General features: G+C 40.8%; 1 protein-coding gene across 2 annotated transcripts in view; it reads right to left on the reverse strand.

Annotated features, from left to right (window-relative positions):
* Positions 1 to 16387, reverse strand: part of XDH (xanthine dehydrogenase) — a 55645-nt gene extending 39258 nt beyond the window's left edge. Inside the window, exons 1-7 of one of the 2 annotated variants that reach the window (XM_064509930.1) lie at positions 16279 to 16387; positions 8391 to 8448; positions 5975 to 6071; positions 4641 to 4749; positions 3444 to 3570; positions 2578 to 2639; positions 254 to 322 (exon numbers count right to left, since the gene is read on the reverse strand). In XM_064509930.1, the coding sequence (XP_064366000.1) occupies positions 254 to 322; positions 2578 to 2639; positions 3444 to 3570; positions 4641 to 4749; positions 5975 to 6012 (405 nt within the window). In that variant the 5' untranslated portion in view covers positions 6013 to 6071; positions 8391 to 8448; positions 16279 to 16387. Of the gene's footprint in view, positions 1 to 253; positions 323 to 2577; positions 2640 to 3443; positions 3571 to 4640; positions 4750 to 5974; positions 6072 to 8390; positions 8449 to 15434; positions 15654 to 16278 lie in introns of those variants that run through there. The other variant, XM_026094681.2, reaches the window with a different exon arrangement.
* Between the last annotated feature and the right edge of the window lie 1560 nt (positions 16388 to 17947).

A 17947-nucleotide genomic window follows, 5' to 3' on the forward strand; every position in this document is an offset into this window, starting at 1 on the left:
TCACAGAAGTGTTGCACCTCATAGTTTCAGAAGGAATGTATTTGGTTCATTATTCTAAAAGCTGCATCACAATTGCTAGTCGTGCTAATCAGGATATATGTAATGGCAGTGTATTCTAAGGCACAGACATTCAAACCAGCTCAGATGTCTCTGAATATCTGCACTACAGCAAAGACAGAGAGATGACTCACGTGTCAAAACTATATTAATATTATATTGAAAATTGTGATTATGGCTTTTTTATTCAGCTTACCATGCTATTTTCCTTCTCACTATGACAGCATCCAGTGCCGTTGGCTATTCTCCCACAGCAACCCCAGTCCTATGGAGATAAAGACAGTTCTGAGAAAAATGTGCACATTCCAAGGAAATGAAACATGTTTGATTCCCCTTGTCAGAGAAATTGATCCCACATTTATTATTTCCAAAGCAGAAATGGGAGATGGAAGGTGCCAAGTAAATAGGTATTTCCCTTTGCCAATATAAGGCATTCTCCCGCGGCCTGCCGGATAGGATGTGACCAGTTTACAGATAGACCTTTTGTTTTGGTTTAGAACTACCCAGATCTTTGAGTTAGTGCTCTGGCCCAGCTGCACCTCTAAGGAGAACCCTGGGAACAGTAAGAGGGGCAAGCATATATAATACAATACACAGTACTCTATCAGCTTCCAATTGTGTTCAAATCAGGGGAATACCTTAGCCAAATGCGGTTTATGTCTGTCTAATAACCCTCAGTAGCTCTCCTTCCAAGTACTTGCACAGTTTCTCCTGCACCCTGTGTAAGCTTTTGGTGCCCAAAGCATCCTTTGGTGAGGTCTGATGCATGAAAGACCATTTCCCTTTTTTTGTTTTGCACCCGACTAGTTTAATTTCATGACACCTTGTTCTTGTATTGGATGAGGCAGAAAACAGCTCATATCCATTCACCTTTCCCCTGCCAATCATGATTTTGTAGGCCTCTATCAGAGGTCTCTGTAAACTACTATATGGGCTAAGTAGAACACCCTCCACCTCCCTCATCTCTTATCCCAGCTGATGATTCCCAGGCTACTCAGTGTTTCTTGTATGGAAGCCAGCTTTCCATAGCTGTGATCCTTACTGCGCTTCTTTGAACCTTTTTCATTTCCACTATACCCTGTTAGAGATAAGAAGACCAGAACTACCCAAGGTGCAGGAGAGCCATGATTTAGACAGCAGCACAACAGTGTTTTCTGTTTTGTTCTCTACCCTTTGAAATGTTGTTTTGACTGCTAGTGAGAAGCTGATGCCTCCACAGAACTGCCTACCACACCGCCAAGATCCTGTTCCTGCATGCTAACAGTCTACTCAAAGCCCATCATTTTACGTGTGAAATGAGGACCACCTTTCCCTCTGGGGATCTTCTTGCGCTTATTTGCCCTGAACTTTGTTTTCCATTCTATTCCCCAGTCTCTCAGGTCTCTCATGTCTTGCATAAACAGTCTCTCAGGTCTCTCATAAAGTCCTTCTGAAATTCCCCTTAATGTGTTTCTGTCTTCACTACTCAGAATAACTTGGTATCATCAGTGAACTTACTTTCTCACCTCACTGCTCACTCTCTTTTCCAGCTCACATAGGGGTCTCTCAAACAGTTCTGCTCCCACCACAGGTCTCAGCAGAACTCCACCAGTGACCTCCCTCCATTGCAGGAACACGCCATTTACTCCTACCTGCCATTTCCTGCCTTTCAACCAATCTTTTGTCCATACAGAGATCTTCCCTCTTACCCCATGGCTGCCTATTTTCTTTAAAAGCCTTTGGTGAGACACTGCGCTGAAAGCCTGTTGGAAATCCAAGTAGACTGTATCAACTGGGCTTATCAACCAATTGTAACAGATCTCACTCCGGCTCGTATTCTCTCTTGTTCATAATTCTGTATAATGAAATAAAATTAATAGACAGCATTCTAAAATTCTCTCTTTATTTTTGATGCTTAATGCTAATGTAGTCCCATGGGTGGCGAGTAATCAGTGAAGTATCTGGTGATCTACTTTCCTTCACAGCCTCCAGCAGTCTTTCAGAAACAAAAGGGCTAGAGAAAACCTGTACCAAAGCTTCATACTCCACCCAAACTGGTAGCTGAATGCTGAGTAAGAGCTATGCAGCAGTGACTTCAACTACATTCCAGTGCTATTTCACTCATCTTTCAAGAAAGCAGCTGTCTGATCAGATTCCCCACAGTATGCCCCTATTCATGCACTGCACCTTTAACACTCTTTCCACATTAGAGGTCATCTACAAGCTGTATCATGCAGAGATGCTGAGTTTTTCAGAGACTTACAGAAAAGAATTACAAAGAATCTGGTTACTTGTGATCCAAAAAGGGACCATCAAGTGGATCTTATTAAAGTACTCCACTCCCAGCAATTACAGTGAGTAAATGAGTTGGTCTTCTTTCATTATCAATGCATGAAGCACATATCAATGGATCAAGAGTTGGAGCTGGGTTGTAGCATATATATTTCCTTCCTCCCCACCTCAGTTCATGATGTATTTAAGTAACAGAGAGAAAGCCATCCAGCCTTCCAGAGTTTTTAAACATTCTCTGAGGCCACTTACTTTGGCAAATGTCCTGTATCCCTCCAGAATGGGTCTGTATCCTGTACACCGACACAAGTTCCCTGCATTGCCAGAGCAAAATAATAAATATTTAGTGTCATTTGGCTGAGAATGTCTCCTCATTTAGAACATTTTATCATTTCTCACAATAACTAGTCAAAACTGGATAAAGCTAATGAAAAAACTGTAAGGAAAATTTCCTGAATATTTTTGCAACAATCCTACCACGCTTTTTTGCAATTTATCTAAATTAATTTCAATTTAAAATTTCAACAATCTGCCCTATTCATTTACCTCAATTGTGTGAGTCTAATCAGCATACCAATTATCCAGCCTCCTGAACTGCAAACAGATTGCTTTCTTCCTGCATCTGATCTCCTCTCAGGTCACTGCCAGAAGCCTAGTAACAGCTGTAACTGCAGTAGCAACAGCAGCCTCTCAGCTGCTTTACACAGTCAGATTCTGCCCCACTCCATCGTGTACTGCTGTCTCACTCCTCTACTTGAGGCTGGCTGGCCCAGATGCTGTCACCTCAAGTTCTTGTACCAGTGGTGAACTGCCCTCCACAAGGAGATGTGGAGCCTATAAGCCCCCCAGGAAGAGGCGACCATCTTGTTCTGTGTTAAGCCTTAGTGGGGTCCTAATCCAAGACTGAGGACACTTGCTAGTGCTACAGCGCAAACAATGAGCAAACACTTCATACCAGCTGGCCAGTCTCCTAGTGGGAAAGCTAGTTCTTATGCTCCTAACAATTGGCTGTCTCTAACGAAATACATTAAACACAAAGGTGCACCTCCATCCCATTTGGTGAAGCAAATGCAGTGAAAGCAGCACAGGTAGCATCTCTGCAGGGCTGTGGGCATTACCTTGGAAAGCATCTTCTATCTCCTCCATTTTGGGCTCAGGTTTGTTCCGAAGCAATGTATACATGGACATGACAATACCTGGAGTGCAAAAGCCACATTGGGACCCATGACTTTTTGCTATTCTCTCCTGGGAAGAAAATTAACAACAACCATCAGCTCACAATATCAAGGTGAGGTCATGGTTCTACTTGTTTGTGTTCCTGCAGCGTCTCTGTTAAAATGACAGTCTCACCAAAGGATGAGATTAGATATTCTTTGATGAGATGGTCACCTAGTCTTTGAAGCATACTTCAAAGAAGAGAACATACTGAGAAATTTACATCTAGACTTCAAACTCCCAAAGTCACTGAAGACGCCTAGAAGCTTCCAGTGCGACCGAGATTTTTCCAGAGAAGGATTTGCCACACTAGAATTTTGGAGCTATCTGTATAGGCCCGAGTTTCAATTTCAAAGCTTAGTTGTCAGAGTCTTCAGAGGAGGTAGGGAAAAGAAGACAAGCAAACAAAGGTCAAACTAGCTGCGATCCATTCATGCATATCTAACTTATTTTTCTCTTTGCTGTTTCCTTTCTCAGACAGAAACTGGCAGAAGTCCTACCCACTATACAAGCTGGGATGAATCAGTTTCCCTTAAAGGAGCAGTATCTCTGACAACACTGAAATAATCTGTCCTTCAGAAGAAGTACCCTATAACACCTTGTTGGAAAAGCAAGTCTTCACATTCCTGTCACTCCTTCCCACCAAGAATGTTAGGGGTCTCTGCAAACATAGCTGAACCAAACCTTACTGCACCACTGCAGGGAAGGACCCTAACTCTGCAGGAGGAGAAACCAAGGTCATTCATGGTAGGCCATAGCAGAGTCAAAACCTAACTCAGATTTTGTGTCTCACGGTCATTATGTAGGGTTTCACAACAACATCAGTCTTTCTAGTTCCTGATACAAGTCCTAGATCAAACACAGCTGTGGTGCCTGAGAACACAAGTATTAGCAGTTCAGCTGGGATAGCACCTGTTATCTTGCTAGGTCATAACAGAGATGCTGTACTGAAGTGGGAGTTTGATTCCATTGCTGTGGAAAGTCAAATTGTCAGCTTTAACATGATGGAGGTCCCAATGCCTCAGAGCAGAGTTAATTAACATAAAAAGATAGAATGGATTTTTGAAATGTTTTTTAAATTACCAGTATTAATAGCTTACCTGGGCTGGGTGCATCCTGGACTTTGTGTTTCCTATGCCTTCAACAGTAGTTACAGCTACATGATGCAGGGCACAGATGGGGAAGAGGCAAGCATTGGCAGTATGGTGGCTAGAATAATAAATTAAGGTCATTTCATTTGACAGTGCTGCTCAGCAAAGGAAAGAGGGATCCAGGAGAGCTGCAGGGTACTCACAGACTCTAGCAGTGGGCACAATAGAAGAACTTGAATAGATTTGATGCATGCATTGCTCACAAGCCAAATCCTACAGCATCTACTCAGCCAAAGCTGCCATCGACTTCACTTGAAGTTTAAACTGAGCATGCACCACAGGATTTGATCTAGAAATAACAGCTTTAAACATCCTCACTGCATGTTAAGCTACATAAACCATGTAAGCAGTTTAAAGGGATAGACCACAAATACCAAGATGTTAGACAACTAGCCTGACCCACTCACAAAGAACCCTTGTGTAAGAGCAAGAAGCTCTTGGCCTTTTACCTAGGAGATCATTTCTGGATGGTACACATGGAGAAAAAGTCCAAGCTAATGGTGAAATGGAATAAAGTTGCCAATATTTTTATAGGAACTATTTTATTTCTTTTCTATTAAGACAGAATGAATGACCTTAAAAATATCCTATTTGAGGCCACATTGCTAAGTAGAATGAAGAAGTCAGATGATCCCAAGTTAAAGTATCTCCAACTGTTATTCCAAGTATATCTCAAGACCTGACTGTTCTATTCCCCACAGAAAAAATAAACTCAGTCCTATACCTCTGTCCCATCCTCCCTCTCCATTGCCCTCTTTGACTCCATTGCTCCACTCCTCAATTAATTAAACAGAGAACAGGAAAAACCTTATGTCTCAGGAAAGAAGAGTCATTTTGAAGGTTACAATGAAAGTAGAGAAATAGTGAATATCTGCTGGCATACAGAATTCAGATTATTCTAGCGATGCAACGGCAATAAAGATTTTATCACACTAATCATTATTTGGGTCATCACAGCAAAAAGTTACATTACATTGAAAGAAAAGAACATAAAGGTTTTCTGGACTGGGAAAAGGCTGACAGATTGTGTGCTGGGATCACTGCAGATATTTCAGGGCAAGATGACGTAGTCCTTATCAAGCATTGTGCAATGCTGTTGGAAAAGATACCTTCTTCTTTCAGTCTTCTGAGTTTATGTTCTGAAAATGATAAATGATATTTTGGCATAAACACACATTATATAACTTTTTTTTTTAACGGCACTGTATCTGGAATGCCAAGAACCTGGATCTGTCCCCATTTCATTTCACTCTCTGTAGAAGAGTTTGAATTGCAAAGGATACAGGATTTTCTTTCGAAAGGGATCATACTTGGATATCATAACAGTGCAAGCACCACATCCACCTTCTCCACAGCCTAGTTTGGTTCCACATAGGCCCACTGAGCAAACAGGAATTAAGGAAAACATGAAGAATGTTGGCAGAAGCCTGCTCAGCAAACAGTTGTCAGTCAGAGTTTAGCAACAAGTCTGGAAAGTGGAGCAATCTGTTCCTCAAATGTTCTCGTTAGAAACCAAGGACATATATTCTTCTTGCTTAACAACTTAGTTTGACATAAGCAAAGTCTCAAATGCTGGCATGTGAGCTATAAGACCCCAAAGTCTAATAATGAGGAAGCCCAGGATCCAATAGACTCTTTAGAATACACCAAGTTTTTCTGAACTTCAACACTTCTCATTTTCTGGACTTGGACTCAGAAAAGGAAATGAGGTAAGAGAGACAAAGACCGCAGTAACTTCTGAGCAGGGCTTGCTCAGCTGTGCAGCCACATCCCTGAGACACATGGTGACATCTGCTTCAGCTTCCTTCAACAGGTGGTTGACTTCTTCCTATAGCTGGTGATTCCTATCACCTGGAAGGCACACAGGCAGGGCAGTCACACCATGCTGCAGGTTACACCGTCCAGCACTGACATGGGAGCTGCACTTGAACTGCTCACAAACTACCTGTGTCTCAAGAGTCACAGTCTGGCCACTCCAGCTTATCACTTGGCCCCATTTATGGTGACTTTCTGAGCAATGGCTCCTGGGCACGAAAATAGCCAAGAGGACTACCTAGTCACCTGGTTCCCATAAAGCCATAGGAGGGAGACACTGAGACCCAGAAGTAGCAGAGAGGCACAGAACCACTGCACAGACCCCTGGGAATCCAAAAAGTGTACAGGCTGGCCTAAGCAGATTCCTCCACAGGTTATAGAGCACTTCTCTATACTTCCCAATCATTCTGCAAAGGGATTTCAGGAGACAATTCCTTAGGTCACTTATGTTTTAGGTTCTTTCTCTCATTAGAGGATAATTTGACCACGGTTATTTATCATGAAGTGGGTTGTCCAATGCAGTGAGATTTTTAGCAGTGAAAGAACAGCAGCTTTCAGTGGCAGTGGACACATGCCTGTGCTGAGATTATCAATTTAGGCCTGTGGAGAAGCAACAGGAGTCATGATACAGATGACTGAAACCATCTTTGCTTCCATTGCAATCATTCTAAAAGGGATTGTTTCCATATGGCCATGTATCTGCTACAGCTTTCTTGTGCCATCCAAGGTTTCTCTTGACAATAATTCTAATCTGTCTCAATAAAGCATGTTTCTCAAAGTATTTGTCTGACCTTAGCCATCATGAATGTTCATGTAGAAGATCAGAGGGCTTCAAAGAGATTTTCTTCTTATGAAACCATTTTCATTTAACATTAACAAGCTTAGATATATAAGACCAATTGGTGAGAAGTGCATGAAGGCAGAAGAGACATACCACTTATTTTCCCTCTTGAACCTTGCGCACTCAAGTATAGTCAGACAACATATGGCTGCTGATACTTCTCTTGGAAGCCCCAAAGAGGAGCATGACTTATATCCTTCTACTTCTTTCAGACCCCAGACAATAGCTGAAACACAGCAGCAAAGGTGAAATAAGTACGCATGACTCTTTTTAAGGGATACACTAACACAGATGTGAACAGTCTGGTGTGTGCCCATTCACAGATGGTCAGACAAAAAATTGGAAAACATGGAATGACACTACCTACTGAACCAGACCTAGAACAGCTAGCCTGGTCATCATGGTAATAATTATCCAGTTCCTAGAGCAAAGCTGGCTCATGTGTGACAACCTTCAAACAGGAGTGAAATGAACATGCAACTGCTTGGACCCATTCATGTAAACATGCCAACAGTATGTGGTGGGAACACCTGCCTCCCATTTTGCATCTCTGGATCATCCAACCTTGTCTGTGATAAGCAGGGCATAAGATAATCAAATTACTGGATATTATTCAGTAATAGTCAAATTATTGGATGACACAACAAGCTGCTCAAGTGGCTGTAATGTTTTGGTCAGAAAATTCTTTACAATCTGTGTGGAACAAACCTAAACTTCCTTCAGTTTTACGGTTGAGTCTATGTTGTTTTCTATTCATCATATGCTAACTTCTAGCAGCTCCGAGAGATCTCTCTCTAAAGTAGAAGTAAATAATTTGAAGATTTTTTAAAGCACGTTATTTAAAATTCACTATTGTATTAGCTTGGAATACGTCCTGTTATTTTTTTTGTAATTTGTAATTTTTACCAGTCCATGTAGAGCACTCCTTCCTATGCTCTGCGCATAAGTTCTGCCTAGCACTCAAGTGACAGGCAGAACAGTAAACAGTTATGAAATGCTGCAGACATTTAAAGCCTTCTGCAGTTTCTTCTGACATTGGATACATTTTCTTCGTAGATAGGTCAGTAGGGTTGTTTCTGGGTCCACATTTTTTTCTACCACCTGCAAGAAGGTAAAGCAACTGTTACACATAGAAAGCTTTACAACACACACGTCAGCTTGGAAGAGGAAGTTCAGTCCTTCTACAGCTTCTTTTACAAAGCAGGGAGCAGAACTACTGATTATGTCCCCTTACTAGATTCAATAATATTGGTCATACACATCCAGACACAATTTTGCCTTGAATTTATTGTGGCAGGGAAAAGGATGTACAACACGTAGGTGAGAGTTTTTCAGCCATTGCAAACTGAGGCAAATCCTTAAAAGACACTTCACCACAGACACTAAACAGAATTAGTAGTGACTAGAGAGAGAGAAGAAATCATGTTTTGGACTTGAGTTTTGAATTCTTGACATCTCCACAACTTGCACTTTGTCTTTATTGATTAGAGATAACTGACCTCTGTCCCTTCTCCTTCTTACTACTGTAAGAGGCAGAGAACGTAAAAGAAGAAAAGAAAATAAACAGAAAGATATAACAGCATCAATTACAGACTTTGCAGAATAAATAGTGGAAACTCTAACATGACCAATACAGGTGCTGCAGGACAGAGAGCAAGCAGCAGCCTGACTTAAATTTCTCTTTCTTCCCTGGTGATGTTATATTGATCAATGTTACATTAGTAGCTATTCTATATCTGGGAATGTGAAATTCAGGCCAAGGAGAAATTTTCTCTGCATGTTCTGAATCAGTCCCATCCCATTAATGAAAACCACTATTAACAATTATCTATTGCATATAAAATTAGATTTTACTTCAACCTCTGCCCCATGGTCAGAAATTGAAGTTGTCTTGTGCCTCTAAGAGGCTGCAGAGTTTGTTTTCCTCTTTTGCTGTTATTCATAGAGTGTCAAGAAACATTTCCAAATGTACTGTGTGCAGGAACGTAATCATGTGTCCTTGGCTTTTACAATAGGCGAGTCCTAAGTACGGTAGTTACAGTTTATTTAAATTAATCTCTTCCAGGTTTGAAGGGCAAATTGAAACAGAGGTCATTTGGGTAAGCCTTTTTTCTCGTTGATAAGACGCCTTCACACCCTCTGTGCTTTCTGCTTCAGTTTTATGCCTTTGACATGTGACAGGGCTATTCTAAAGAGACAAGGTTCATACTTCCTATTTGAGTCCACATTTCTAAAACCATCTGATAAAGTTGGTGCGAAAAACGCAACTGACTAGTTTTTTGGACATTTCATTCCTGCATTGGGGGCAGTCTACAGGGCAACAGAATCCCTCCTAGCTTTGGTATGTCTTCCTGTAAACCATGCAGCTTTTACATTGCACCTTTCACATGGCTGCTCCCCATTCCCTTGCCTCCTGGATGCACAGAAATTAGTAAAAGCCCTCTCCTGACCAGCCAGTTCTAAACAAGCACATAGATCCCTCTGCAGTAGTTTGGTAAATAAACACTTCAACAGACAATTCCAAAAATGCCTATGACTACTAGTTTCCTATGGACAAAGGGAGGCATTTTCCTTCCACAGGCATTTCTCAGGCAAAGAGCCTTCCCCAGCAACTCATACCCTCTCTGTAAAGCTGAGTTTCTTCCTCAGGACTGTGCCAATGGCCACTGCAGACCATTTCAAAATGGTTTCCAGAACAGCCAGGCACAGAGACAAAGTTTTCTGGATGTTTACAGAATATTGAGATTATTGTACGCTTAAATCAATGAAAATGTCTAAGAAGTTTTCTTGAAAGTATCCAAGAGGCACTCCATTATGTACTCAAACAGAGCAATGAAAAGTTTAATCACTGAATGGGTCTTTTTCAGGAAGTTATAAGTAAATAAGAAAACACAGGCCTAAGTCTTCATTCAGCAAAGCATTTAGACACTCAGCTCCACACTTAAGCATGTGTTAAGTCCCATCAAAAGTCAAACTTTTGCTTAACTATATTGAGAAAGTGGCTTCCACTATGGAGCAGAATGTGTCATGAACAGTGCACACTACTGTCCCATGCAAACCAATGGCCTGGATTCCTACATCAGCCACTCAAATTACTCCATTGCAGCTAAAGATGTGTAATGCTGGCAGACATTTGGGATCAGAGGGAGATAAGGGTTAAGAGTTTGCAGGACATTCTGGATTAAATCAAATCTCACACAGAAGAGAGCAAGGAGTCATTTCTTTGCAGTCTGACTCCTGGTGGGGCAATGCTTCTTAACTTTTGTTGACTCCAGACTAAGAGCTTTTTACTGCTCCTGCCTTTTGTCCCTTGTTGTTGATGCTGGTTTTGTCCTCCAACATATCATTCCCCCTGTGGTTTGTGACACTCAGCTACTGTGATTTGTTCTTAAAATATTTTAAAACCCTGTGGGTGGGGACAACAGCTTCTCTTGTCTGATGCCCAGAACAATATGATTCAGAGCTCATATCTAACCCATCAAAACAATTCCTGCACACTTCCCCCAGTGTCCCTATACAGATGGAAACTGAGTTATACCCATTGGCTTCAGTGGGAGTAGGATCAGTGTACTTTGATATTATAAATAAAGAAACATTTTATTTTTGCAAAGTTAGGGTTTTTTTAACCAAATGTCATATTGGCAAGTATATCTTATTGACAGCTGCATTTCTTCAGCTTCAAAACTGGGTTTTACTGCACGTGGTGGCTTAAATATTAATCAAATGCAAAAGGAAACTGTTGGAAATGTTAAGAGGGCACTGATAGTCAAATGACTCCAAAAAACGTGCTCTGTACTGCTGTGTTTGAACTATACATGTATTGGTCTCTTGTTTCTAGGAATCTTAAATACTTAGATCACGTCAGCAGGTAGTCCAGCCTAACCATACACACTAAGCACTACATGGAACAATTTCCTAACTAGTGCTTTACACTTACAGCCTGTGGGCTGATCCAGAAAGGTGTTGTGCTCACCTCCCCATGATTTCAGAATCAGATTTTATTGCTTTGACTTCGTCTGACCACCTAAAGAATCACAACATACAAAACTTGGATCTCTGTAAATATTTTCAGTTTGCTATCTTTTCTGCCTGCCTTTCATTAATTCAAATGACTTTGCATTTGCAACATAAAGCATCATATCTAAATTACTATTCCCAGAAAGTTAAATAAAGAAATTTCCAATGTAAAATAAAAGTAGTTGAGCAAGGTCTGTAAAGAAAAAAAAAAAGAAAAAACTCAGAAGCTTTCCTAGTTTATTGAACAATTTGCTAAGCTTTCTATCAGCAGGATCTTTAAATGAGAAACAGATGCCTTTCAGAATGACAAGCTCCCATTCAGTGAGAAGTCACTAGTCACTGAATTAGATGCAAGAACAGAAGGTGGAAGGTTTTAACTGGATAGTTGTGCAGCAGCAAGTTGGACTAGGCAACTGTAAAGGTCCCCTAGGATCTTACAATCCGTGACCGTGTTTTCCTGAAGTCAATGGGAGATTCAAAATTCATTTAAGAGGCAAAAAGTTTAGAACACAGATGAACAAACTAAATATAGCCACACAATGTAAATCTACTATGAGTAAAGAGAAGGTTTTGTTCTGCTATAAACCAGAACACCGAAAAATTATAATTCATTGTCTATGTAGAACCCAGAAGGTCCCAAAGCTCAAAAAAAAAAAAAGAAAACCCCATATTTTGGCCGAGCTGATCTGCAAACAAACATCCACAGGCTTTGGAAGAGGTCTAACATGGCTTCCAGCAGAGATTCCCTCTTAATATTCAGGATAGATATGGAAATACTGACTCTAGATATTTGAATTAAAATTATATGCTACATATGGATGAGGTAGACTGCCAGCTGAGGAAAACATAAATTGCCACTATTAGCTGTAAGTTGCGTGTGTTGCTTTCTGTCATAGTCTAGGCAGGCTATCAAGACAACTTCGTGCTACTTGTGTGCCAAGCTTCATGTCCAGTGAAGTAAACAGGTGCTTAAAATAAACAATTCTGAATGTGAAGTATGCTCAGCTGTTCTGAAGAGACTTTTTCTTGACAACATTACAGACTGGCTTAATGCAAGGGAGTAGGATACATTGCCATGAAAGTCCCTATCTTATCAGCCACCTCTTATGCAGTTTTGTATCATGCAAGAGTATCAGCAGCCCACTGGCAATGTCAAGCTGTCACATATTCCTACAGCAGTAACCTTTCTAACCTTTCCCATTGACCGTGGTATCACAGTCCTTCCAGCAAATTTACTGGAATCTTAAGTTGGGACTCCAGATGGATGAAGCTGTAGCCTCTCTACCTGCCGTTTCAACAGCATTACCCAGGCACTTCCCACCACCCCTTCCACCATGGAATCTCTCATGTGCAGAAATGTCCCAAAAAACTCCACATTTGCTGCCACAGACTGGATTTCCCCATGAGTCCAACCCTCTCTCTTGAACCTGCATTTGGCTTTAGCAACACAATTCCCCAGAAGGGAATTTAAGAAAATGTCAAGGAAGATCTCAGCAACACACAGTCCAGGAAGCCCTTTCCTGTTTGGTCAGGTGGAGCCTGCTTCTTTGCCAGCACTGCTGGTTCCACAAGCCAGAAGGAAAAGATGCTGATATGGCCTTGCTACATAGAATGGGCTGGTACTGCTGGTAGCATTAACAGTTCCTGGGAGGTTTTTTAACAAAGAACTGTCAAGAGCATATTGTGATAAGCCCTTTTATGTATGCAAAAAGGTCAGCTCCAAGGTGGGGCTGTCGTACACAAGGGACTGTAGTACTATAAAAAGTGCTGAAATGCAACAAGAGAGATGCCATTCCCAGCATGTGCTTTAACTCCAGGACACAGTGAGAACAGACAGCAGATGCTCCTGCTGAGCATGGTATGATAAAAGGAAGTAGTCACGTTCTGCTCCCAGCCTTCATGGGTCCACATGGTGCTTTCTCCCCTTCACTGCCTCACCCCACACCTCTAAAAAAAAGAAAAGCCCCACAAAACAAGTTCTGTGCAACTCAGTCCCTTTTCTTCTACTGTATTGACTAATATACATATTCATGTTAGGCCAAGAGTCTCCTCCAGGAATAAGGGTTCTTCTACTGATTTACACAGAGCAACACTCCTGTAATACTTGATCACCAAGTAATGCCAAAGCACCAGCTGTAAATATATTCAAGAATTTTTTTATGAACTCTTCACACCTGCCATAAGCAGTATATTGGTTTTGAACCTAAGCTAGTATGGCACCAGAATTACAACCCTCCTGCATTAGAGTATACCAGAAAGACAAAACAAGAGAGAAGACTTGGCCTGTGTTGAGACCTGGACTGCCCAACATGTTTTTGGCACCCCCTTACTGCAAGCCTCAAAAAGCTCCCAATTTACCCTCTAAAAATTGGGGTATACAAGGAGGGACCTGAAGTCACTAAAAATCCCACAAAAAGAGAGCAAGACAGGTTAAAGATATCATCTGTGCCCCTGCCATAGCAAGAAATCCGTCAGATGAAATTCACAGATCACCCTGTGCCACTGCTTCACGATCGCAATGATCAAACTTGGTTAGCCAGGCATGATTAACTTGGACCTTCAGGTTTTCACCTCTCTTTAGAAACAATGAACAGCCGATACGTCAGTTAATGTTGACATGTGAACCACTAATCATATATGTAAGCAAAGCTTCAGGAGCTGTCCTTTATGAAACCTCAGAACCAGGGCTGGCTTCAACATGAGTGTTACACTTGAGAGCCCTTCGGATAACTTATAACCCATTCTCGGTAAACTGCATTCCCCAGCTAACTACTGATACTTAAATAAAATAAAGCTTTCACATCAAATGCCCTAGTACCTTGGAAAGTTCAGATTCCAACCCAATTTAAGATCCAAATTTGTAACTGAAATGCCTTGTCTATTTAATGTGGAAACAACCTTATCTACATTTACACATGATTAAATTCAGCACCAAAGACCCACAAAAGTAAAAATGATAAGAATCCTGTACCAGGCTGCGAGGCAGTGTATAGGACTTTTGAGCCAAATAAGAATATTTTGTGATCCCTCAAGGGACAGAAGTACTAATTCTCTAGCCCAAACTTAATTCTGCACATGATTTGCCCCTGAGCAGTGCACAGGGAAGGTCCACAAACTCTTGGCTCCACAGTACACAGTGGATATGCAACCCTTCCCCTCGCCCCGCCCCCCACCAAGTTTCCCAGCTGGCAGCTCCTGTGGCACAAATTTCCCTGCCCTGGTATCTAGAAAAGGGGAGAGAGGCAGGGCAAGATTTACATTGAGCTGAGCTCAGAAACAGAACTGGCTTGTAGTCATAGTTCAAAAAAGAAGCAACCTTGACTTATTTCAAGTTGCTGCAGAGCAGAGGCTGAAATGCTAGTTAGCAAAAACCACAACAGAGAAAGGGTGTTCTGGGATAAACTGTGCAAAGATGTCCAGCATATGCAAGAATCACCCCCTTCTCCTCTGACACATACTCACTTCTTACACAGAAGTGACTTCTTGTACACAGATTTGTAACTTCTTAGTCACAACTGTCAGCAGTTGATCTATGTGACGCTTTCATTTTTAATGTATGCAAAACTATCACTTAACAGGTTTTTGATTTCATGGAGTTTTCTAGCTTCTTAAGTAGAAATGGAATGAATGTTTTACTGAAATCCCTTTTAAAAATCAAAATTCAGAATTACTTACTGAATGTATGGGTTATATATATGGATGCTTACATTTCAGTTATATTTTTCAGATCTGCTCTAATTATTTAAATTACTTCTAGTAGAAATGTCTGCATTGTCAGTGCACCTTTCTTTGAAATAAGTTACCTCAGAATTGCAGTGAATTATTACAAACATATCTAAAATGTAAAAGTAAAGTTATATAGTTATGTTACTCTTTGAATAGTCACAAATACTCAAAGAAGGAAAAAATCACTTAACATAGCAATAAATAATTTTCATAATCTAATATTTAAAAGCGGTCATGGCAATTGTGCTGATATTAGAGAACTTCAGAGGAAGAAAAGATGACTAAACAAACAATCAATCCACAATCCAGGAGCAAACAGAACAGAAAACTGGAATCTTGCTTACCTTTTTACCATTCACAAAGAAGACAAGTTCATCCCCTGTCCTTTCTGGAGCCATCCTGCACACTTTCCAAAATTTACTCAAACAGGGTCACAGATCACCCTTCTGAGAGCAGCCTTATGCCCCACAGGAAGGTGAGCACCAGCGACGCAGTGACAAGTAATATGAGCCTGTCTTAACGTTTGACTTTATTACTTCATCAGCACCCTGTGAAACCCCATGTTATATAAGAGCCAACACAGAGGCGTGCCAGCTGCCTTTGGTTGGTGCTTCTGCCTGCAGCAGTAATGACAGAAAAGGAGTTGGACCGAACAAGATGACCCGCCCCCTTTCATATAGCAATAGATCAGCCTGAATCACAATTCGGTCGCGTTCCCTGTAGATTATCCTGCCAAGCTTGGGGCACTCAGCATGTGCCACTGCAACAGCTGCCAGGAATTCGCAATATTTTGCAACACAATGCAAACGCCAGGGGAGGGGGGCGATTCTCCTAGCTATCCATCCCTGAACTTTAACAAGAAGTTCTCTTTCCCTTTTCTCTGTACATAGCCATCCACCTGGCATTCGCCACAGAGAGGTCTTTCTCATGGGAGCACCTCCTTATTTAAAAACTCTTTCATCTATGGGGATTAGCAACAAGAGTGCCTGCAAGTCTGTTTCACCATTTTTCCTTAGAATTTTAAACCTACAATGCTTTCCACCCACAAGGAAATAATTTAAACATATATATATATTTTCCCAGACACAAGCAATTCTGGAGAACCGACACACTGATCCAGCACCTCAAAAGAGGTGCCGGGCTTAGACCATGATGTTTTCACTGGGCTTTTAAAGCCTTTGGGCTTACCTTTTTTTGGCTGAATCCTCACATCCTGGATCTTAGGTACATGTTGTCAGTGAAACACAGAAGAAAAAACAGTTCTTTGAAGAATTTTTGTCTTCTCTTTCTTTGTTAGTGGTTCCTTCTGGCTTCTCCATTCTGCAACCATACATTTTACTTTGTTTAAATATTCCTGGTTTTTAGTGCAAAACTGCTGCAGAATTGTCCACAGACCCGTAGTCCTGACTTGCATTATTTTCATGAATGAGACATCTGAGCTCCTAGTTCCAGGTTAAAATTCCTCCACAAAATTCCGTGATTCCAAAATGTCATGGAAGTTTCCTAGGGCTGTAGTTAATCCTGTCAGCTCCATTCTGACTTTTGTGACTCTGTCTTCTTTCTTCAGCATACCAGGCTTACTAGTTTTAATTAGTTTTATGGTTTCCTTAAAATGCCTGGAAAGGCACTACATCTAAGTCTTTCTCCTACCAACATCTCCAATCAATTCACAAAGCAACAAAACCTAATTAAATTACCATTTCCAGGAACAGTCTTTCCTTCAGTAGTTTTGCAATCTGTCAGAGTGAATACAATAAATAAATTATTTTTATCAGCTTCTATCTTCAGTCGCTCCGTACTCTACTGTCTGATCTGTATCTGGATAAACTATTTTATAAGAAACTGTCAGTCATTGTCTCAGCACTGATTTATGGGCACTCAGTTTGCTGGAAGTATAGCCCAAAGCAAACTTGTGCCTAACACCATTTCCAAGAACTACAGTTAAAATCTGCTCCAGCAGGTTTTTTAAAATAACAATGAACACAGGCTGTCTTGGTCTACATTTGCAGTCAAGCTGTGTATAGCTGGACCAGTGCTGACACCTATTGTCTGGCACCTCCCACTTCGTAGCATAAGAGCATTAGAAAAATGATATTTTTCTCCAAGAAATATTCAATTCAGCTACTTTATATCTGTGTGCAAATTTACATGTCCACTACCCTCACGTACCAAGCATCAATCTCAGAATCAGTGTACATGAGCTTAATACTTGTAAATAGTTTTGTAACATTTTAAATAACAATTATTAGTCATAACCACAGGTAATGTTACAGCAATCTTAAAGCAACTAGCCATTACAGTATTAACATCAAAATCAAACATGCTTTGTTTCCTAATCCATATTTTCCAAAACACAAGATGTTCTTTAAACACTTATAATCGTATATGATATCTTGTTTAAGTAATTCTTCTACTGATAAACTAAGGACGAACACCTTATGATGTTCCACAGTAAGGTTTGCTTTCAACCCATCAATCTACTATATGTGTAATACATATATGGAGAGAAATATATGTGCGATAGTCATCTATATAGAGAGATCGTAGTGTAATATAAAGCTTCAGACCTCATCTCAAGTGTCACTGATCACACAAGAACAAACTTATTCATTCTTCACCAACCTCATGGGATAGTCTAGTGCTATTATACCCATTTCACAGGCAGAGAAACAAGACACCCAAAAACACCCAAAACAAACCAAAACCTTCTAAATCCTCTAGATAACTCTGCAGTGCATGAAGCTTGTGCTGTTGAAGTCTCTTAGCCATTTTTTGAAAATCCCACTCCAAATAGCACAGTGAGTTCCCAGAAATAACACTGCAGTAAGTGGTAAAAAAAAAAAAAAAAAAACGGAAT

This window comes from Dromaius novaehollandiae, chromosome 3, assembly GCF_036370855.1.
Source record: "Dromaius novaehollandiae isolate bDroNov1 chromosome 3, bDroNov1.hap1, whole genome shotgun sequence".
Taxonomy (NCBI): Eukaryota; Metazoa; Chordata; class Aves; order Casuariiformes; family Dromaiidae; genus Dromaius; species Dromaius novaehollandiae.